Below are 24,325 nucleotides of genomic sequence, written 5' to 3'. Positions count from 1 at the left end.
TTCTCTTCTAGTTTAGCAGCCAGGAATGTGCAGAGAAGCAATAAAACTGTCTTGTTTGGCAGTAGAAAGCTGTTGGTTTGGTTTGGCATCTGAAGCTCCAGATGCAACTCATGAAAAGCAGTGAGATTTCTGGGAGCATCTGCAGAGGGGATTGCAGCTACTCACTTCCTCTGCTTATTGAGAAGGTTTCCTGATCTTTGGAGGGGAAGCCAGCCTGCCTCTCCCACCAAGAGCAGGTAGTGCTAAGCTTTCGACTGCCTGGAGCATGACCTGCCCAGCTCCCTTCTCCAGAACATTGACTGGAGTGAGCAGTCAGTGTCTGGTACCTTGGAAACTTGGGACATACCAACAAAGATATGCCTACACCACCTGTGGTGCCTTCTGTGCTAAATCCTGCTCTCCAAGGGGAGGAAGCACCTGCCTCACCAGGGCAGGGCAAAACAAGCTGGAGAGTGTATAAACAGGAAGTCCCAGTCTCTACAGTTGTGTTTAAAATTATACTTTCCCTTCCAAATATACCTGGACAAGGAATATTTTTTCCTACTAGGATAACTGCCGCTGCCTGAAACACCACCACATTCCACAGTCCAAAGATGTTCTGCTCTGGAGGAGACTCACATGCCTGAAAAACATGGGGGCTGGGGGTGAAAACCTTTCCAATTACTGACATATTTTGGATTTGAGCACGTTCAAGGGGAAGAGTGACACTTTCTGAAGAAAAGAAATCCCCCAAAGAAAGAAAAAGATGAATGAGACCTATCACCATGTCATTTTTTTCTTGGTTAAAAAAATTAATGAATTAAAATTCTTCACTTAAAAGCCAATTCCAGAGAACTGAAGTAAAAAGCAGATGAATAAGAGGCTTTCCTAGATGCCCAGAGCTGCTTGGGCACTGAATGCTTTCTCCCATTCCCCAACAAACTTCCCCTCTCAATGAACAAGGAAAAAACACATTAGAAATGACAGCTTAACCCTCCAACAGGAGTTCAGGCACTTGCCCAGAAGGACCTATCTAGACCAGAGGCATTAACTGCTTTTGGTCACCAGTGAAGACTATTTAGGGGTAGAGAGGAGTTTAGATTGGATATTAGGAAAAATTTCTTCACGGAAAGTGTTGTCAAAGACTGGAATGAGTTGCCCAGGGAAGTGGTGGAGTCTCCATCCCTGTAAGTGTTCAAAGAATGTGTGGACATGGCACTTGAGGAGATGGTTTAGTGGTGGGATTGGCAGTGTTGGGTTCTTGGTTGGACTTGACGATCTTAGAGGTCTTTTCCAACACTAATGATTGTGTGATTCCATATAAACTGCATTTTTAAGGAAATATATTGGTTTGTTTAGGGTTTTGGGTTTGGTTTTTTTTAAGGGGGTTAGTTGGTTGTGTTTGGTTTTTTGTTTGTTTGAATCCCAAGCCAGTAGATATGGCTGGGAAAAGCAAGTAAGGCTTGGGGTTTTTTTCCCTGTCTCTTATTTTCCCAAGCTGCCATAGGAAGGCCACATCTCACCTTCAGGACCATGGGCTGGCATTAGAACAGTCCCTTCAGTACAGCCAGGGAGCAGCTGGTGGCATCATGGGACACCACCCATAGCTACTTACAAGCTCTGCTGGCACACTCCTGTCACTGCCTGGAGCAGCCTCTGTGCTATTGAAACCCACAAAAGGAACTAATCCAAGAAACCTGTGGCCATGGAAAAGGTGGTTTCCATCAGGCCCTAGGAAAAATAATAGAAACTTTTGTCCAATCTCCCCTAATCAGTAAATGCAGGATACTCTCTCTGCTACAATAGAGGAAATTCATGATTCAATTTCCAAGAGGTAAAAAGCAAGACCAAGTCTCTCCATCACAGAGCCAGGCAAGACAATGCTTGTACCGAGCTATTCAGCTGGGAAAAAAAATCCTCCCCAGATGGACAAAAAAACCACAACAGACAAACTAGATCCTTTTATGTGTCCCTTTAATAAAATACATTTGCATAGTTATCTTACAACGTCGTTTAAAACCAAGGGTGAACAATTGCCTCATGCTAAGCACAGCCTGCATTCGCATGTCTCAACAACCATCCCTGCACACGGACACTCAAGCTTGGGAAGAACAACAGGAGGGATCTTAAGGCAGCACACACCATTACACAGCAGTTTTATTGGTTCATTACATTGAAGTAGCACAACCCTGCAGCAGCTCCCACTGCAGGCCAAGGATTGTCCGCATTCCTACAAGCAGACTTATTTACAGGTGTTTCCAACCCGGCTCAAGGAAATCACACAGGGATACAATCTGACAAAGCATTGAGATGGCAAAAATATTCAGTGACTGGTAGGAGATGTTTCAGTTATTAGTGTGTAACTTTTTGATGGAGCTTTATGCCTTCTGCACTCCTGACTGCACCATTAATCACATGGAGAAAGTGCTCTGGATGCTCTCAGCCCTCACCACCACTGACTCCTTGCACAGCCCAGCCCTGAGACCGGGTCCCAGTAGTGGCACAAGACCTTCCTGCATGGATCCAAGTCTGGATCAGGAACTAAGCTTGTGTAAAACTAGGCTTGTGTAGCTTGTTAGTCCATTACATAAACCAGACAGTTACAGAATTAGGAAGTGTTTTGGTACCTGTCCTTGTGCATTTACAGCACTGTTCATGTTCTCACCCCAATGACACCAGGGCCCCTGTTCTCTGCTAGCCCACAGGAAACAACATTAAGCAAATACTACACTGCAGGCAGCAGCATATTTCACTTTCCATGTTGGCTCCAGTGACACCTGTTAACCTTGTGTGGCTCTGAGCAACATTTAAACTCTCAGCTCTTGCCCGGGAACCATCAGTTAAACAAAAAACTCTATTTTCCAGTTTGCCCTTAGTTCCACAGCCAGCCTTTTTCACCCAAATCAGGGTGATTTTACTTGGTTGGCTGGGATGACCAACTGAACTCAACTCTGTGGACCTTTAGCAACAAGGGGTGGATTGCACACAACCAGAGAAAAAAAGTAGCATTTTTGAAAGAAAAAGTCTGATTTAAACCCAAGCTTCTATTAGCTCCACCTCTTCATTGATACAGACCATTAATTAATAATAATCTTGCCATAAATACATCCTTGCCATGGTCTTTCCCATGGATGACCTGATGTGTGTATCCAACCCTTTCTGCATCAATGTGCAGGAGAGCAGAGCTGTGCTAGACAGACTTTTGCAGGAGAGACAAATACTGAAGGCAGGGACTGAGTCTCTTTCAATCAGCATTACTAAGATGTGTTGTTATTATCTTTGTTATTACAGTTAGAGAATTTAGAGCGTACTCAGTTAATACTGAAACACAAAAAGGTTACTGTGAAACCACAAGATGCTTCACTTTAATACTCTTCAGTTCTAATTTAGAGGCAGCAGTTTCAATAATTTTCAATGCTCATACCTACATACCCAACAACAGGGCTCCCCGTGTGAAACTTTACCTAACAGTGCCCTAATCTCCAATTGTATCAGTTAAAAAATGTGTAGCATGCCAGCTGCTTTTGGAAAATGCCACATAACTATGTCCTCAAACATGCCACAGAGGATGTTTTTAGTTTTTCAAAGACCATTAGTAGCAATCTGGCATTCAAGGAAAACTGACTGAACATTGGGAAGTCAGTGCAGCTCAAATCCCACAGGTTAACAGTGCCTTTTAGAAATGAGATAATTTGGAAGATCACCCAATTCTCAGATTACAGTGATTGCTTGATGCCACTGGTGCAGCAAAAGACACTTCAGTCTGTATTAAACAGGCCTTCCAAGACAGAAATTCAGAGAAGGCAATCCTGGATCAGTAGCACATTTTAGTAGAAACACTTGAAATGTAGTTTCATAAGGAAATCAAGTCATCTGGAATAGTCAAAGGATTATCTAGCACATTATTTGCCTACAACAACGCAATTTCATTCTATAACAGAATACTGGTTCAGATAAAATACATCCAGAATAAAAACCCATTTGTAGTTTTCTGTAGGCACATTGCTTAGTCCATATTGCACAGAAGATACATCTCTGAACTAAAGGGCACATATACATTATTTGATCAAGTATATTAAATACATAACATTGAGATTCTGGAGAAAGGCTTTTAAATTTTTGCAATTGGACTAACCTTTTCCTGATAGTACCTTCACAACATTCATAAGTATATATATATATATATATGTCTCTGTAGTAAACAAGCAGTGTTTTGTAAACATTTCTGATTGCATAAATGACTTTTGCTGTTTCGTAACCAAGTTCAGGAAACCAACTACTTTAAATACTGTGTCTATGAGATTTCTCCTGTTGCTACAAGAGCACAGAACTATTTAATCAGAGAAGGCTGCAATTAAATTAATCCTTTTATTTAAAGGGGAATCAAGGTTATAAGTCCCTCCTTCCCTCCAAACATTACAGTAAGACATGGGCACCATTACTGCACTTTACTGGTGACACACCAGGGCTGTGAAGGACCACCTTTGGGCTGAGGAGCACAGTTCCATTCCTAAACCCAAATGCTCTGCTCTCAGCTCCAAGTGTCACTTAGTGTCTCTTTTCTGGCAACACCTCTGTATCGAGGTTAGCTGTGCACTAAGGCTGCTGGTTTATTCACCAGAAGGAAGAGCAGCAGCTTTCAGACAAGTACTTTGAGTCACTGCAGAGTGCAGCCAGACATAAACAATTCTGTACCATTGACTATTTAATGAAGGGGCAGGGAAAGGGCCTGGTCACACAGAGGCTGTGTAAGTACTTACTGCAGCAACTAGCACGTTTGCCAAAACTGAAAGCAAATATGAATTATCAGCATAAAGTATTTAAAGGAAGGAGGTTGTTTAGGGATAGAATGTATTGAGCCAAAACAACCTGAATTCCTGCCACAGTACTACTGTGAAGGAAGAAAAAAATTAAAACTATCCTCCACTCTATGCTTAATAGTTCTTTCCCCAGTTAAAAAGGGTTTTAAAAGGCTGGATGGACTGCACCAGATCTAACCCTTAGATCCTGTAGCATATTTGTAATCACAGTGACTATCAGCAGCAGACAGGTAGGGTTTGTTTCTGGATGAGCCATGTAGGCTGTCAATTTTAAAAGCCCAATATGTAAGAGATTAAATCAAGTCCATTAGAACAATAATCGGTGAACATTTTAATTCTGCAAAATATGTACATTACAACATTAAAAGAACACAACTGCCCATTCAAAACAGCTCAGATAAACTGTGCAAATAGTGGGTCTTTGTGTGTCTGCAATCCCACCATGCAAAAGATAACTTGATATGCATGCTAATAACTATGGTTATCAATACCAAAGGAAATACTAAAGGAAACAAGAATGAACAGCAGTGAAAGCCACACAAAGACCCACTATCCTTTCTGCTTTTACAAATCAACTGAAACTGTAGATCAGAAGAAAAAAAACCACAAAAACCTAATTTCTTGATTGGATCTAATGTTCAAACGAAGCAAAAGGATTGTGTCAGACACGTGAGCAGGGCTGGCCACCCTGCCTCCACGCTAGTCAAACTTGGATAGTGGGTCTCTGAGGTGCTTTCACACTGGAAGACAACATTGGGTCCTAAAAAAAACAAAAAAAAAATGAAGGATAAAATGAACATAAATTTGAAGAGTGAAACATATGAGTTATATGGACAAAGACAGAACAACACCAAAAAGGTCAGAAAGGAATGATGAACAATTCAACTTTCTGAAAACAGACATCATGAGCTTCCACCTTTGCAATTTCATATTTATAAACACACACAGATTTAAGTACTTGTGACCAGCCACTGCTGACTCTGAAAAACCTCTGTAGCTGATTCATTTGAAGAAAAAGTTGCTTCCCAAGGAAGACTTCTGTTATGTAGACTCAACACAAGGTCAAGCCCCAGGGGTTTGTTTTTAAAGGCAATGGCAAAATTCCCTGACATTTCAACAAAACCAGGATTTCTCCTGAGAAATTTGTAATGGGACATTAGAAAATCAGATAAAAACTAAACTTGTATAGAAAAGCCTTGCTGGAATTTGTTCATATAAATTAACACATAAAAATTTACCTGTTTGACTCTCTTCAAAGCCTAAAAGAAATTAAAGCCTTGTCTCCAGTAACATGTGTCCATGGAGCAGGATGTACGACATCCCTCAATTCCCCATCAGAAACCAAAGGCTACACAGACTGAAAAGGCACTGACTGCAAAGTCAGGCTAAAGGCAGAGGCGTGACATGGGCTGCAGCTGCACATACCTTGTGGGCAATCCAGAGACTATTCCATACCCCAGGATTTCAACCTGGAAGCTTTATCCAGCCTGGCTGACAATCACCACATAGTTTTAGAAATACAGAGTCAGTGTGTCACTATGAACTAATTGACTGACTTTGATCTTTGGTAAAGGGGTAAAATTCTGGAGCTGTTGAGTTAAATCTTAGAATAAATTATTAATCTTCATGTGATAAAAAATTCACATAGACCTGCAACAGGCAACACCTCAAAGCCACTGATACCATGAACTCTTACTCCATAAAGAGAAGTTACTTGGCAAGAATTAGAGAACTTCAAAATGTGTGTCTGTATATAGACACAGAAATGCACCCACCACAACCACATCAACTCAGAAGTTGTTTTCTCACTATGAACACTCTTGAAAATCAGGCAGCTTCACTCCCTAGACAGTGTGCACACGAATTACTAATGATCTTCTCTGCATGAAAATAGACTTCTGGAAATAAAGAACCTTGTTGGTGAAAGGACAGGGTTTGCCTCATGTCTCTAATATGTCACATCTATAAGTGAGGTTCGGGGAGCAAACTAACTAGGTAGATATAATGGTATTACTATAAATACCAAGTTTGTACCTAAGGAAATTCACACTGTTGTCATACGTGCATCAAGAACAGTCTATGGAGAGAGGATCTGTGCCCAGTCTCACCACCTGTTGCCATGGCACTGGCAGAAGGCAGAGCAGGCAGGTTTAAATGGGGAAGGAGGTGGCTCTCAGGCTATAGAACTACTTGGAGCTCAGGCCTGAGCACACATAGGAAGTTACTCAGATGAGTGAGGAACTGCAGCAATGCTGGGCTATGGAAAGGAAAAAGTGTGAGCAGAAACACTAACAGTACATTACTGTGAGAGTTGTGAGACACTGGAACAGGTTGCCCAGGGAGGTTGTGGATGCTCCATCCCTGGCAGTGTTCAAGGCCAGGATAAGTGGATAACGCCTTCAGTAACCTCTACTGGAAGGTGTCCCTGCACATGGCAGAGGGGTTAGAACTAGATGATCCTTAAGGTCTGTTCCAACCCCTTAACATTATATGATTCTACTAGAGTAGGAAGAACTGGCACAACATTCAGCTCTGTGAAAGACCAGTCTCACAGAGGGAGATGAGGCACCTCAGCCAGGACGAACCAGAAGCCTCTCTGCACACTGAGCACAGGTGTGTCCACTTGGCTGAGCTGTCCAGCTCTCAGTAAGAATGACTCTGAGAGATTAACTGATCTCTAACACTAAAAGATATCAGTAGAGTGTGCAAATGTAGCTGGAGCAGCTGTCTTGCCTCTATCTGAGGTACCTGAGGGGAGAAAATCTCAGCTAAAAAAAATATAAGGATAAGGTTCACACTGCTCTCACAGATAAGAAGACAAACTGAAAAAAGCTGTCTCACTGAAAAAGCCAAATAATGAGAGAATAAGTTTCCAAGAGCGAGGCAGGTAAAGGTTGGCTGAAACAGAATTATCTCCAGATCAGGCTATTGAAAAGAATTGTAAAGTGCCAAGTGCACCATGCCTATCCTGCCTTACACATCCCTTAGGGAAGAATGGGAAGAGAACCTGGTAGATGTGTTCTAGGCAGGTACTGGCAACACAGAAAACATCTGATCCTGAATGGCTGAGCAAGCACTCAAAGAACAGAAGACTCTGATTCTGTGCATATTTCTTTATTTTAAATATATAGGTGTATTTTGAAACCTTGTTTATTCTTTATGATAGCTTTTGTGCAAACATTAGAATGAGGGCTATTAAAATGTCATTAAAACACGAGCAAGTCTAATCATCACCAAGGTTACTGAGAACACAACTCAACGATTCCTTGTTCTGCAATCACCAGGTATTTTAAGAGACCTGTTGACAAACCTACAATGCCCTGAATTGATTTTCTTTCTTTCCTTGCAGAGACCCTGTGTCAGGACGTGCAGCCACACCACGAGGAAAAGTGAACTTGTTCTGCTCAGGGAGCTATTTCAGCAACTTAAGAAACATCTCGCTGACCTCAGTTCCTTCTTTGCTAGGGAAGTTTGTCATTACAGCTATAACTAGTAACTCCCAGAAAAGACTCTGGATACAAAGTTGGTCCAGATAATAGAGTTTAAATTTGAGGGAAATCAAGAATTTTCGTAAACTGCAAACCTATTTCAGTAAACCAAATCTGCCTGCTGCCTTTCTAATGCCACTGTATTTGATCATCTAGAAAAGACGGTGGGAGACAAACTGCTATTCATCAACAGAAACATTACAATACTCAGATTAGCAGTTCTTTAAAATACAAGGCATTTTTAAAATCACATTCTGTCATATCTCTAAGCTGGTCCCTAGAGGGCCACATCAACACTTCTGTGGGAATAGTGATTTCTCAAGAATACTAGTGATAGTTTCTGCACTGTGTTTAAACAAGAGCAAAAAACACTGTAAGGAAATTCCAAGGAAGTTTGGAAATTCAGTCAGTACATATTTAAATATTCCTCTGGTTACAGGAGAATGGTACAGAACTGGCTTACTGCTAACACAGCTGACCAGCAGCAGTTCAGCTGAAACCTGGGTAATGATATCTGCACAATGCTGGGTTTGAGTTAACAAGCCATGCTGGTTGTTTTGTGCAGGCCCTGGGTTTGAAGCAGGATTTTTCCTGAAGTTTCCAAATGCCTACTTTTTAATGTCACGAAAGAGTGGCAAATCCCAACACAAAACTGATGTATAACTTAGCTTATTTGAAATACTTAGAGAATTAAAAAAAAATACATAAGTTCAACATACTCTTCATTCACCAAGAGGTGGATTTTGTAGATCTGATTCATAGACAAAAGTTTAGCAACCAGATACAGATGAGCAGGTGCACATCTGCTCACGTGACTGACCTTTCTGAAAATACTTTCAAAGCACAGCCACAGTTTGATGTGGATGGAAATGTTTTTATTCCGCAACACTGAAACCTAAGGAAAAGCCTAATGCCATATCAGCAAATAATGAGACAAACTTATCATATCAGAAGTTTCCAATTACATTTTGATCTTAGCACAGCTTTTGCTGAAAGTCAGTGCTATATGATCACCTTGAACTTATCAACTTGGCCACATACCTCGAAATGGTAGCACACCTGGGGTGACAAGCTGTTCTCTCTGTAATTTTTGAAAATTCATGAAGTTCTACTACTTCGCCAGAATCGTAATTTTATAGCCCATCTGGATGTAGTCTATACTATTTATTCAAAACTGAGATTTGTAAACAAATTAAAGCTTTCAAAGGACCACTTTAATGATTTAGCCTTGTCTAATCAAAAGAATGTAAAGCTCAATCTAAATGCAGAAGTTTTTGACATCCCAACCACACTGGCCAGAGGCATTTAAAAAAAAAACAAAAAAAACCAAACCCAAACCAATGCATTACCAAAAAATGTGAGCACAGAAGTAATTTAGCTAAAAAGAAAACCTCAAAAGAAGGATGCACACTCTGTTTTGCCCAGGAACCATAACAAGCTACCCAGGGAAAATATTTTAACTTTCCCATCCAAGCTGTAACCTTCATTACAAGTTTGTGAATCCTCCTGGAAGAACACAACCATGTTGATCAAACCTGAAGTGCAAACTGGTCCTACACACAAGCTATAGGCTATTAAGAGTGAACCTCAACCAGACTTGCAGATAAAAAACTCCTAATGAAGCCAAGGGAAAAACAGCAAGTGAAGAGACAAGACCTATCATGTCAAAGGAGCAACTCTGCCACCGGGGTATGTTCCCAAACTCCCTTGATTGATATAAAAGTTGGTTTAATTACAGGATGAAAAGCTGAGGGAATAAAAATGGTGGTAAATTTCTCTGTGGAGAGGGGCCAAAAAATGGGGTTGCATGTGTGTGGGACACCAGAAACCTTTACTGTGTTTATGTTCAAAAAAGGCACAGAAAATACTGACTGCCAGGTGCACAGTTTAGCCTTCAGTTCTCAGCATGCAGCTGGTAATTTTCAGCTCATGTTTTCATTATGTGTTGTTTCTCAGAACTGGACGAGAGTTGGATTGCTGGGAGTCAGGACATGGGCATTTACCACAGGATAGACCACTTGCTAATGCCACTATCTTTTTCCTATTGTTTTTATGGTTATTTTTACTTAACTTATGTTAAAATGACTACAGATACTTTTTGTAATTTTATGAAGCTCCAGCAAGTTCTATAATTGTAGTATGCCTGCACTGCTTCCCAATCCGTGTTAGTTATCAGCATCTTTCTTGGAAGGGGAACTCCTACCAAATCCAGTATTTTTAGCTCATCCTCACAGTCTTGCTGTCACACACTGGCTGACTGGTAATGTGCTTGCTGTTTGTAGGTTAAATAGAAAAGGGTTTAAAGCACTTAGTACTATTGTAAAGTATTTAAAGAAAGAGTATTTAAAGTACTAATCAATTCAGCTGATGCCTGGAACTACAAATCCCAGACACAAAGCAAAACAACAACAATGCACCTTTGAAATAAAGTAATAAAATTAATAAAAAAAGTTGCTTACACTGCTGACTTGGATCGGAATCCGTGGTCATCTTCACATAGTTTGAGGGGAAGAGACCTGTCACACCACTGATTTCTCCTTGCCACCAGTCAGCATCATCTTTGTTCAGTACATTAATCAGCTGCCCCTTGGAGAAACTGAGCTCATCCTCATTGTTCGCCGTGTAATCGTACATGGCTATCACTTGACACACTATGAAGGGAAAAAAAATAGTAGAATAGAGTTATACAAGTATTAAGACTGTTTATTCTGTGTTTTACATAACCACAGGAAAGGAACAACAATTTCACGTACACAGTTACATAAGAAAAATACCACACGAGCTTATCTTGATGTGGAAATTTTTTTCTGTTACATTTTTAAAATTGAGCCAGACAGTAACTTTTATTTCCACGTTGTATATCTATGCACTCATATAATGAATGGATTGAGTTAGTATAGCAGCTATTGACCTTCTAAAAGTTTGTGAATACAATCAAGTATTCTTCCATTTCTTTTACTGGCTGAAAAGAAAGTGAGTTTGATTATGTTATAGCAGATACTTGTGAGAAAAATGTAGCAAAGGAAGAGGAAATGTGAGTTAGCTAATCCTGGGCTGCTGCTTTAGTCACAGGGAAGTTCTGCCCAGTAAAACCCAGGAAATTGTTGTATAAGCAAATCATAACTGTAGAGAACAGCACAATTTAAGCATGAAGAACCAAAAGAGCTTCCTTTCTGCAAAATAATCTCATTTGTACCCAGACATTCAAATGGAAAAACTGAGTGAAAATTTGCTGCTTAGTCTCCCTCCTTATAAGGAGCAGTGCATGTAATTCCAAGTTATTTGTCAATGACTGCTAGCTCTCTGTAGGATTTTTGCTAGCACTTGGAAACATGGAGTTTCCAAATGAGAAGAGTGTGGTTCTTCAATGCTTTTAGCAAAAACAAAAAGCTCTTGCCATAGAAATCTGTAAGGGTCAGTGTCCATCTTCTGAATACAAACACCTTTGTATGACTGAGACTTTCTGCTCTGAGGTGTGCAGAAGACAGTACATGTCAGGGAGGGAGTCTGTGAAGAACTGCTTTGATTACAAAGTTGTGAGATTTTGCCTTTCTTGGAGAGAGGGAGGAGCTGAATGGACAAGATTGCCAAAAGACTAGAACTTTACCTGCATAGTGATATCACAATCACATATGGGCATGTAGAGGGTTTGTGTGGCCAGGTTTTGGCAAAGTCGGGGGGCTACAAGGCTGGGTTCTGTCAGAAGATGCCAGAAGCTTCCCCATGTCCGACAGAGCCAAGGCCAGTCGGTCCAGGACAGACCCACCGCTGATCAAGGCTGAGCCCATCAGTGACAGCGGTAGCACCTCTGGGATAACAGGGATAAGAAGGGGGGAAAAATTCTGCAACTGCAGCCAGGACAGAGAGGAATGAGAATATGCGAGAGAAACAGCTCTGCAGATGCCCAGATGAGTGAAGAAAGGGGTAGGAGGTGCTCCAGGTGCTGGAGCTGAGATTCTTGTGCAGCCCATGGTGAGGCAGCTGTGCCCCTGCAGCCCATGGAGGTCCATGGGGAAGCAGAGATCCATCTGCAGCCCGTGCAGGAGACCCATATTGGAACAGGTGGATGTCCAAAGGAGGTTGTGACCTCATGGAAAGCCCACACTGGAGCAGGTTTGCTGGCAGGATTTGTGACCCTGTGGGGAACTGACACTGGAGCAGCCTGTTCCTGAAGGACTGCACCCCACAGGAGGTATCCACATGGGGCAGTTCGTGAAGACTTGCAGCCCATGGGAAGGACCCACATTGGAGAAGTTCACGAAGGACTGTCTCCTGTGGAAGGGACCCCACACTGGAGCAGGGGAGGAGTGTGAGGAGTCCTCCCACTGAGGAGGAAGGAGAGGCAGAGACAACATGTGATAAACTGGCCACAGCCACATTCCTCATCCTCCTGTGATGTTGGAGGGGAGGAGGCAGAGAAATTGGGAGTGAAGTTGATCCCAGAAAGAAGGCAGGGGTGGGGGGAAGGTGTTTTAAGAATCAGTTTTATTTCTCATTACCCTACTCTGATTGGTAATAAATTAAGTGAATCTCCTCAAGTTGTGTCTGTTTTGCCCCTGTTGGTAACTGGTGAGCGATCTCTCCCTGCCCTTATCTCAACCCACGAGCCTTTTGTGGTATTTTGTCTTCTCTGCCCAGCTGAGGAGGGCAGGGATAGAGCAGCTTTGGTGGGCACCTGGAGTCCAGCCAGGGTCAACCCACCACAGGCCATCAAAAACAGCACTAGGCTTGTTATGTAATTCAGACTAATACCTGAACAACTGAAATAGTTACATAAAATACTCTAAATGAAATACAAAGTCTTTTATTTCACCTGAGGGAGCAGCAGATGTGGTTCTTTCACTGCTTGGACCCAGTAGTTTCACATGGCTGGCAGGGAACCATCCTTTCTGTCTCTTTTTCCCTCTTGCCTGCAAACGTTTACAATGGTTATTACACAACTGAAAAACCAAATAGTCTATAGACTGGAAAAATGCAACAAATAGAACACACACAAAAGACAAGTCAGGCTTTCAAACACCTACTAAATACTAAACAGATTTCAAAAGGAAAAAATCTGGCTAAAGGATAAAACAACCCAGTTGGAAAAAAGCTGCACCCCAATATGTTCTGGCAAACATGTTTATCCAAAATTTTCAAGTGCAGATTTCAGAGTACAACTCAATTGTAGGGCCGAAAATTTGTTCTATGAATATTCTACTTATGCATCAGGAGTCTCTAACGAGGTTAGGGGTACTGTTACATGACACTTTTCTTAAATCTAGGTGGAGAAAAGAGAAAAGTGGGAACAGCCACCTTTGCAATAAATGAGTTTCCAACTCCAACTTCCAAGAATGTCTTGTCTTTCATTAGAATAATTTTACAGTTCAGGGTTTCACCAATTAAATCCTAAACAATTTATTGACTGCCAACTTCCCTCTCTCCCCTCCCATGGCTATATTCAGTGACAGTTTTACTGTTTTCTGTGACCAAAAAACCCACCCCAAACCAAACAGAAAACCCCCAGCAACCTAAGGTTTAAAAGAACCTTTTTCCCCCTCCCTTGGTGAATCCAAGATGAAAATAACTTTCTGGCCAGCTTTTATACAACTTTATACTTAGTTGTTTTTTCGAATTAAACCCAAGTGCACCTCATTGCCATTCATGAAGTCACAATTATTTCTCCTTGAATAACTACCTGCAACTCTCCTTGCCACCATCCACTGGCATTTTTCTTCAGGATAAGTATTAGCTGTCCTGGAGCAAGACTGAGCTGTTCAGTCCCTGATGCAACGTAGGCAGTAGTAACCTGAGCAATTTCTGAAAAGAAAACATACTAATTGCATCTGTTATTTTTTCACTGCAGCAAGAGCTACATCCACAGTAATATCCCAGTACCTAATGTGCAGCTAAGAACATGAGCCACACTGATATGAACCAAAATGCTCAGTCACTTAAGAAACAGTCTTAAATGTTAAAATGTTATCACTTACCGGGTTTCTTATTTATTGTTCCAGTTTTGCCAGCATAACCAGAAGCCTACAAAGACACAAAACCCACCTTTTAATGTGCAGTAAAAAAGTAGAGTTTATTCTACAAGCACGTGGAAATTTTAATTTTGAGCCCGCATTTAAGAAAACACCATGCTGTATAGACAAAGGCAGTGTGACACTGGCTACAGCACTCATTTAGCACTCAAGATATCAAGGATTTTCTTTTCTGTCAAGCATATTAGCCTCTGCTTAAAATCACTACCTAAGAGCCAGGTGTCAATAGAATAAAACTGAGAGAAAATACCGTGTGTTAATTCTCAGAACACGAACTCACTTCTGGATCCTTTGGTCTGACATAATTGGAGGGGAAGATTCCAGTTCTGCTATCAATGCTCCCGGTCCACCATTCCCCTTCCTTCTGGGTCACTAGGATTTCCTCACCTTCCGTGAAAGTCAAGTCACCAGGCTCAGAGCTTGAATATGAATAAAGGGCAACGTACTCTGTGCAAACAGCACACAAAGGAGGGGACAACAGTTTCAGATGGGGGATAAAAGTACATCAGGTGCAAATACAGGGATATCAGCATTCACCAGCATGTTCATAACATGGATCATATCTTCACAAGCCTGTGAACTGACTTATCTACCTGCTTGACTGCAATCCCATCTCACCTCATGCTCACAATTCTTACAGGCAGCACAACTTTGTAATGAAAAACCACAGGTGCAACTAAAATATAATCAGGAAGCATGGACATACACTAGATTATAAGGTTAAGAAAGTGCTTCCCAAACAATTTTTCTGCAGTAATATTCGTTTTCCCCACTTCTTGCTGATTATAAGAGAATGATTCACACTCAGAAGAGTAAAAATCCATTCTGATGTCTCTGTAGTACAACAATAACACAGCAGAGAACAGCGGGAAGAGAACTTAGCTTATGGTTGTGAGATACATATAAGTTTTCAGAAATATATTAGTGCTCGAGCAAAAGTCTTAAAAACAAAACCAAAACCCAGGCCTGTGCTCAAACTGAATTAGTCACAATTTTAAAAGTCTCATATCAGTTCCTATTTTGTGAGTCTTGTATCAGCAGCTCAATATTTGCACTGTGTCTTTTGGACAAGCACCAAAATGGCTGCACAGCAATTCCTCTCAAATTAAAGTATATCCACATGCCATTAAGCAGGAACAGACTGTAGCATTAGTTGGCATGTTTCATGCTGTCTTACCCTCTCCTGCTGTGTAACACTGTGTATTAGGCCTTTTGTTTACAGCTGCATAAATAGCTTCTGGTCTGCAGAGAGAAAAAAGAAAAGGTTTGTGTAACTAAGAGGCTGATCAAGAACAAATCTCTCAATTAGGATGAGACCAAGCTCACTTTGGTGATCTCAGAGCTGGTATTGACTCTGAATTAACTGCAAAGATTTCCCTGACTGTCAAACAGTGACAAGTATTACTGATATTTAGTATATTAAGGACACCCAAGAGCACACCATTTAAAAAAAAAAAAGTCACGTGATGAAAGACAAGAAGACAAACTCACAAATTATGTTATCTAAAAGAAGTAAATTAAAGATTTTGATTAAATTCTCTTTTTCTAAAGAATTTATAAGAACTTTTATCATAAAATGCATGAAAAGAATAATTCACAAACATGGTGAAGCCATCCCAGCAGTAACCAGACTTTGGATTGTTACCTGAACACTTCTCCTGCAGCACTGGACTAGACATAATGATCTTTTCAAGTAAGGAAAAACACACCACTTCTACCAGATGTGCCTCAGAGCTTTCAGTTAGTTGTAGGTCACTTAAAAATTGGGACCTTCAGAGGCAGAATGCAACTGCACTGCAAGAGAGCTGACTTGGTAATGAACAAGAAGTCTGGCACTTGATGAATAATCAAACACCACTGATTTTTCACAGCACTCAGCCTAGTGAGACTGTCTATTTACACAGCAGTGAGCCCAACATTACTTGGCTTGCCAGAATGAAATAATAAAAGCCTAAAACAACACGGTGTAAATTGTAAATGGTATTTATATTCTGCACACTAAAGCACTGCAAGAATTCTGCACTCTAAACCACCTCTTTTTGTTAACTGCTGAATAAAACAACAAAAGAAGTCACACTTACTCCTCTTTCTTGATTTCACTCCCAGGTAAGAGCTTGACATACGACTTTGGAAACCAACCCCTTCCTCCATGTACCTCTCCGAACCACCAGTTCTCCTGCTGCTCCAGGACAGTAATGATATCATTCTTTGAAAAATTCAAGTGGTTATCTTTTTTTGCAGTCCAAGAGCAAAGTGCTTGTGCTTTTAGGTTCTCGACAGGCTGCCCCTGTAAGACAGAAGTGGAGATGTTCATTGACCACACTACCCCAGTCTGGTGCAAATGTTAAAACCAAACAAACACTGATGTATCTTTTATTGAAGCTTAAGCAACTCCATTCCTAAGTGATGGTTGAGTAGATTTTTTTTGCATTGATGTTTGCATGCAACTCAGTTTCTTACTTATTAGAAATACCTCCTGCATCTAACTATAAGTGAGAATTATTTCAGAATTACAAAACATGAGCCTTCTTGTTCAATAGTCCCTGGAAACATGGAATTATATCAATGCACACTAATGGAGCATTAAAAAGCTTCTTCATCCTCTAGCCTGTTCAGTGCACCCAGCTTTAGCAAAGTTGTGTGTTGTTTTGGTTTCTCTTAAATCATTTTAATGAACATGAATCTAAAACACAGCAAGTTCCCCACTCTCACACAATGTACCTGCCCATGAACGGGTGAAACAGATCCAGGGGACACAGTGCGAGTAAAAGCTGATTTCTGTTGCCAGGCTGTGTTAACATTCAGGCTAGAAAAGGGGATGTTTTGGTAATCAGATTCTTCTGCAGATTTACTTGGTGAAAGTGGTCTGCAAATGGAACACAGGCATATTTATCAAATTACAATTTTTATTTCGTAAGTGCCTCAAGCAGAGTATTTTTTTAATATATATAAAACAGATATTCTATACAATGGGAAACAGACTATCCAATACCTAAAAGTCTTAGCTTGGAAACTTTAAGGATGTTCTTCAATATGTTTTATGCCTTTATATTTTAAAAACAAACACCAAGTGAAACTATACAGCACACTATGTACTAGCCAAATTTAGAAAAAGCAATTTCAACACAAGCATAACAAAAACTCACTCTGAAGCAGCTGAGGTAGTAGATAAAGATACTGTAGGAGGAAGTAAGGCTTTCTTAGGAGATAAAGCTTTTTCTCCTTCTGGTATTTTTTCTACATAATTGCATGGAAACCAACCAAAATGTCCTTGAAAACTCCCATAAAGCCAACCAGGCTCTCCCACAGTTTTTTCATCAACCTATGGACAGGGGGATAAATAAAAAGGAAACAGAATTAGCAGTATGAATCAAATGGGGTACATGGTGTGTCAGCACCTGCTGGCACTGAACTAAGCAGTGCTCACACAAGGATCAGCATTTTCATTCTCCCCTTTCAGAACTGAGCTGATTTTGCCCTGTTCACAAAACAGGGTAATGATGCAGCCACACTGGTTTCAGATACAGGTAGAGACAGGCCTCAAAGACATTATATTCCTCCAAACAGGTCCCAGACATGCACATGGGGGATCTTGTAGTGTATCTGGAGCCACTCTGGCTTGCCAAAAATTATAGTGCATTGTGTCGTGTTTTGCTGAATGTGCAGCCCACAGGCAGTGGCTGGAGAGCCCAGCAGAGCAGGGAAACAACCATTCTGCTTACAGATATAATTAACTGTGCCAGCTGACTGCAACCAAAACACATCCAAAAGTGCTGCTGTTTACTGTATGATTAAGTATAGAGCATCCTTAAACATTCACAGCAATACTGAAGCTTCTATTATGCTGCAAAATAGCCAGTTAGTGAAAACTGGCTAAAAATTAGCAGCTCAAAATACTATCAGCTTGTTAGCTTAGCTGAGGTTTGGGGTGTAAGAGGAGGAGGAGGAGGTGGCAGCTGTTAGCCCATTTCTGAAATCAGGCACCAGTAGTTAAATGATACAATTATAGCTGAGAAGGAAGTCAAAACAAAACCTTCTTCTCTTGTTCCTTCTTCCAGGCTTCGATGGTATGAAAATGCAAATAAATGGTTTAACATTGTTAAACTGAAGCTTAATAGTCAAATAGTGTTTTAATATTTTGTACCACACTGCTTTGTAATTCTCCCTTATCACCTACCTATATCACTTATAGTCTGACTGAGGAGGAACCATAAGTACTTATACATTAGATATAAATATTAATTGTATTACCACAGCTGTAGATCAGTTTTCACAAGTTCACCTGAAGGCACAGGCTTTCAAGACAATGTATGCTGCCAAGTGATAGAATTACAAGAAATAACAGATTTCAACTGAGATGCCATAAGGCATTTTCAGTCTTACAGTCCTGCTGTAATATTATATATAGCAAATTCATCTGAACGCAGGAAAGTGCTACAAAGAAGGGACGCTGAATAAATTACTATAGGTATCTGTCTGAGGAAGGATTTATAAAGGACAGTCAGCAAGAGAATCATAGAATCATAATGGTTTGGGTTGGGAGAGACCTTAAAGATCATCTGTTTCCAACCTGTCTGCCAAGGGCAGGGACACCCTCCACTGGACCTGTTTGCTTAGAGAGGCAGAAATCTATGTTAAGAATATACTGGAAAACAGTATTAAAATTCAGAAGAGCCTTTAACATCTACTTGTTAAATAACTAGTTTGATTTTAATTCAAATGCCATTAATTAATAATTCATGTCTCTGTTTACTGTGCTCATATTTCAAGCAGACACAAGCCAACTTGTACATGTACAATGAACTGCAACAACTACATCATTTCGAGTCTACTAATTTTAGAAAGTTTAAGTTTAGCATTCACTATGGTTATTTTTAAAGACATTCTCAGCATCTTTAGGATTTGTAAGATTCAAAGAAATATTCTGGTTGAACTAATCCTAATTTCATCTATTTAAAAAAAAAAAGTAGCAATCAAACTTAAATTTCAAGTAAACGTTAAAATATATCAACGCAATGCTTTTGACCCTTATGACCTTGTGTATCTCAAGGTCATTTTTGCAATTTAAATGTGAATGGCAAATCTTACCTGAATTACATCCCCAGTATTAAAGCTCATCTCATCGTGGTTCCTTGCTTCAAATGGATACAACGCTCTGTAATTTACCAAGGCAACAGAATTCCTGGACTCTGCAACAGTAACTGCATTGCCTGGAAGGATAAGAAAACCAGTTACCATTTTGATACAGCTGAAAGACAAGCACTTAGTTGGAGTCCCATCATTTATCTTCTCATCTTTCCTTGCCACTCTGCTCTGTGGCTGCCACTGGCTAAGCCAGTGCTTTAATAGAGTCTCATTTAATACCATCATAATTTTCCAAGTTGAAAAGATACCACTGTTGCACCAATAAGTGTTCATCAGCATGTCTGAAGATTTTATTTAGAAACCCAAAATAGCAAAATATCACGGTTTATATTTTCTTTGCACTTCTGTTCTGCAGTGAGTTACTAACAGTGAATGTTTTACAAGGTATAGCTGAGGTATGCAAATATTTTTCAGCCCTGTTCTAATTTGGTTTTTGCTGAACTCAGTGATAAAAGTGGCTAACAAAAATTGGCAAGGACTTGTGAAGGATGAAACTAATCAAAAGTGTCTTTAGTTCAAATATTATTAAACCACTATTTTTCCAAGTCCCACAGGTAGTTAGGTCTAGTCATTCAGTTCTTTGTTTTTTTTTTAATATGAGGCATTGAGTAATGCAGAAGTAAACTAGATTTCACTATTAATAAATCACTTTGCTGAGTGTTACCTGCCCATCTCTCATCACTGAACAAAAAACTCCATATTACCATTCTTTTTTAATGAAAGAAGGTGTAAGCCTTAAGAAAAAGCCAAAAATATTACTCTTTCTAGTATCTAGTATCTGTGGTTTGTTGACCACAGTCACTGGAAGATTTGTCATCAGTCATAGGTCCTGAAAACTGATAAAAGTAACCTAAGTTAATAGGATGTTTTATAACTAACTATAGATGCGAAACATCGGTGGTTTGGGTTTTTTAAATTATATCTTAGACAATATCTAAGCCTGCCATGACGTCACATTAACAATAACACATATGAAGAATGAAATAACACTCAGAAAAATAAAACCCATTAAAGCAAAAATGTAACAGACTAAGATTACCTTCATTTTTCCAGGGTGGCTTAAGACTTTTACCCTCTGTTGGTTTCAAAAGATCTGCAAACTTTTCATTTATGTTTATTTTAGAAGTGTGTTTCTCCATCTCTTGAGAGTTGGTTGCTTCTTTTATCTTTTTCATTTCTTCGTTCTGCTTACGCCTCTCCTCAGCTTCTTTTGCTTTTTGTTCTTGCTTTCTTTTATCTTCTTCCAGTTGCCTCTGCCTTTGTTGTTCTGCCTCCCTCAGGACTGTGGCTTGTCTACTTTTCTCCTCCTCTGCAAGAAGCTGCTGTTTGTTTTCCCTTTCTCTCATCTGAGCAAGTGCTTCTTCAGCTTTCAGCTTTTCTTGGACTTTTTCCTGCATCCGTTCTTCCTCCAGTCGCTTCTTTTTCTCTTCCTCTTCCCTTCGAATATTTTCCTGCCATCGGTTCTCCTTATCCCGTTTTGCTTTCCTGAAAGGAAGCAATGAGACAGGTAAGAGAACATTCATATAAAAATGAATGAGATTGTGTTCCTAATTGATGGCACTTGTCAGCAAAGCTCAGTCTTGATCATTCTGCTCTCCGGGCAATCAGCTCTTCCACAGGAGACTGTGCTTGGTCTTAACATGAGTGCCAGTATATTCCACATAAAAACAACAAATGGATTAAAATTCTTGGTACAGAATGTAGTTCTGTGTTGCCATGGGGTTACTTCTGCAGTGCCTTCACGAGCACTTCTGCCCATCTGCATCCTGATGAGCAAGAATTGATCTGTTAATTGAACCAAGCTGGATTTAGGCTTCCCACCAACATCCTATCCAAATTCCTGATGGGAAACAATCATTTCAAAACAGATTAATTTCATGCAGGTACATACATAGAAATAGCCTTTGAATACTGATCTTTGCTGCTGGAAGTATTTGTCTTCAGCAGTTGCAATAGCCTAATTCCTGCCATGACCACTCTTCAGCAGAGAGGAATCTGAAAATCTGACTGTATTTCTGTAATTATTTAGCTGCTATCCTGTGCCCCAGCTGTCTAAAGAAGTTATTATCCAATTCAACATGATTAAAAATCATTGGAATGTAGCTGTCATTTCTTCAGAAAAGAAAGGATCTAACCCTTTGGGCCACCTTCTGTGGAGGTTGTTGAGGAGGGACCATGTCTAGATGAGACTATTTCATCAACTCACTGTGGGAGATCCACTTCCCTGATGGGTATTTTACTGTGCATCCAAGCACATGGCAGGATCTAGTAGAAGCTGTGCAGTGATGTTGTTACCCTATCACATAGCTGTGTTCAACCAAAAAATTAACACAAAATAGGTAGCTGACAGCAGAAGGTCCAGAGAGAGGGGAAAAAATTGAGTGGCATCTTAAGACAGACAGAACCAAACCCTAAAAACTAGTTTCTTAATCAGTCAAACAAAATAAAACAAAACTAGTCTGGAGCAAGACCATGAGAAATTAAAAGCTGAGAACAGTAAGATTTTGAGTGCTTGATACAAGATTGGGCGGAGCAAAACCAGGACACGTGTAAGTGAAGGGATGATCCTCTCAAACAGAACTGAATTTTCTCACTGTCCTCCCTCCTATAAAAGGAACCAAATTTAAAATTTATAGGTTGCTCACTCATCCAGCTTTCCAGACTAGCATAGGAATTAAGCAGTCAATGCCCTTCCTTAAGGAAGTATCAATCTCACAACTGCTGGGATATATGTGACAAAAACCTGGCAACTGCTCAGTCAGAAGTGCTTTTAAAGAAAAGTCAGATGTTTGGAGGCCACTAAAACAAGACAGAATATATGAGGAATTTTAAATGTCTGAAGATTATCTATTAAAGGTACTAAAAATCCTAATAGCTAAAGTGACTACTTGGTTTATTTATACATCAAAGCTGAATTACAAAGTTTGCTTTTATCTTCATTTCTAAACAGATTGAAAAGAGGAAATTCAAACCATCTTACACCAGTGGTAGTCCACATAAAATGTTTCCTCTAGGCAACCAACAGGATGTATTTTTACATTCAAATACATATATATATGTACACACATATCTTAAAAGTCACTACAGCGTTATTTTGCTTTAAAAACTGCAATGCTGATACATTCAGCCATGGTACCTTGCAGCCTCATCTTCCAGTCTCTTCTGCTGTACAAGTTCAGTTCTTCTTTTTTCTATCTCCCTTATTTTGTCCTGTTTGATCCTGTGGAGCTGCTCCAAGGCTAATTGCTGTGTGCTGTAACTTTCTCTCAGGTCCTATGGAGGAAACACAATGAAGTACATCAAAGGGAACAAAGCCAATCTTTGAGAAAAGCAATCCAGGCATTTTAATGCTTTTTGAACCAAGTTTTAATACAAATGGCCAAAGCAGTATTAAGTTATTAACAGTCCTTGGAGGTCACTGTAAAGAAAATCAAATCAACAGAAGGATAAAGGGAGATGGCAAGTTTGCAAAGTCAGTGACGTATTTTAGGCTTTCAAAGAGCCCTTCCAGTCATACACCTGCTGGAAATGCCAAATATAACAGAGTGGAAGACACAAAACTGAGTGTTCAAACACAACATTATCTAAGGGCAGAGAAGGTAGTGAAGCATATTTTAAATAACTACAAGGAGGCAGATTTCAGCTGAAAGCCAACACAGTACCATAATGTTGAGAACACATCCCTGCAGTGGGGGGCTTGCCTTTGTGATGCTTTCTGAATGATCAGTCCCATATTTAAATCAGAAAAACTTTAAAAAACTACACAGCAGGCTTACCACTGTGGGAAACCATAGCTTAAAGACACTAACTCTGACTGGAGTTCTGTATTTGTAAACTTCACAATTTTAGTTTTTTTCTTTTGAGTACATCCTTCAAATTCTATTCCACCTCCCTCTGAAAACAACCATTTTTCAGAGCAAAACATCAGCATGAATCCTTGGAATAATTAAATTTACAGAAGAAAAAAAAAATCAACAATAATAGAATTACTTTAGATTGCACTTCACCATGTTACAAAACATCTGTAAGATAGAGTGGTTTTCTTAAAAATCCTATTGATACACATTGAGCAATGCAACAGGATCGATCTCATAAATACAACAAAGCAATTAAGAATGATCCATTCCCACTACAATGTGCAACTCTATCAATAATCATGTTGCCTAAGAGATACTGTGCAATTTACATGACAAAGGCAAGATAACAAGATTGCTGTGTCAGTGAAAGTCTCTGTAGCAACAAACTAAATCAAGCAATTGACTGCAATTTCCTCCCAAACATATTCAGCTGAGAATACTTTTTCTTCTCATTTTGTATAAAAATTCAGGGTTGCTTCAGAAGCAAACTTGTATTATAAAAACTCTCATATCTTTGATTTAAGGACAGAAAAACCCTTATGCAAAATGAAAAGCTCAGTAAAGTAATTCTGACTTTTTTTTCCACTCATAAATTATTCTCAAAGTCAGATTTCTGACCCCAGCAGACAACAGCAGTTTTGAAGAAAGACAGCAAGTAGGGTTTTAGTACTGGGTTAATCTGGAGGTTTAACAACATTGTGTTTGCCATGTCATATGTCATAATCTGCATACTGATCCTATTTTTATACTTTTAAACTTGGATAAGAATCCTCACAGCTTCAGATGCATGGATATATGGAGACAACAAGAGATGAAAAAGTGGGAGAGGACACTGTTTTCATCTGAGACAATATTTTTTTGTTTCACATTACCTTAACTAAGAAGAAAAATACCTGGGTAAAACAATTTAGTGGACAGTTTATTAAGAAATAAAAAGTCAATATTTTGCTATCAGTATTTTGCAGTTTGGATTTCTAAGCAGGTAAGAAAATGTTAAGTCTTTAAGAGGA

The 24,325-nt window shown here is 39.8% G+C and overlaps 1 protein-coding gene across 5 annotated transcripts in view; it reads right to left on the bottom strand.

Moving 5' to 3' along the window:
* The window catches only part of ITSN2 (intersectin 2), a 69,143-nt gene that overhangs the window by 10,683 nt on the left and 34,135 nt on the right, over positions 1-24,325 (bottom strand). For 4 of the 5 annotated variants that reach the window (XM_018088778.3, XM_018088775.3, XM_018088776.3 and 1 more), the window contains 12 exons: positions 22,595-22,731; positions 20,498-20,943; positions 19,402-19,523; positions 17,460-17,635; positions 17,035-17,179; positions 16,395-16,600; positions 15,491-15,555; positions 14,594-14,760; positions 14,260-14,305; positions 13,965-14,086; positions 13,101-13,197; positions 10,747-10,938 (listed from right to left, as the gene is read on the bottom strand). In XM_018088778.3, coding sequence (XP_017944267.1) covers positions 10,747-10,938; positions 13,101-13,197; positions 13,965-14,086; positions 14,260-14,305; positions 14,594-14,760; positions 15,491-15,555; positions 16,395-16,600; positions 17,035-17,179; positions 17,460-17,635; positions 19,402-19,523; positions 20,498-20,943; positions 22,595-22,731 — 1,921 coding nt within the window. Of the gene's footprint in view, positions 1-1,943; positions 5,560-10,746; positions 10,939-13,100; positions 13,198-13,964; positions 14,087-14,259; positions 14,306-14,593; positions 14,761-15,490; positions 15,556-16,394; positions 16,601-17,034; positions 17,180-17,459; positions 17,636-19,401; positions 19,524-20,497; positions 20,944-22,594; positions 22,732-24,325 lie in introns of those variants that run through there. The other variant, XM_025896777.2, reaches the window with a different exon arrangement.

This window comes from Manacus vitellinus, unplaced genomic scaffold (genome assembly GCF_001715985.3).
Source record: "Manacus vitellinus isolate BGI_N305 unplaced genomic scaffold, ASM171598v3 scaffold_11_pilon, whole genome shotgun sequence".
Classification (NCBI taxonomy): Eukaryota; Metazoa; Chordata; class Aves; order Passeriformes; family Pipridae; genus Manacus; species Manacus vitellinus.
The sequence above is the reverse complement of the archived record's forward strand: the minus strand, read 5'-3'. Positions and strand labels throughout refer to the sequence as shown.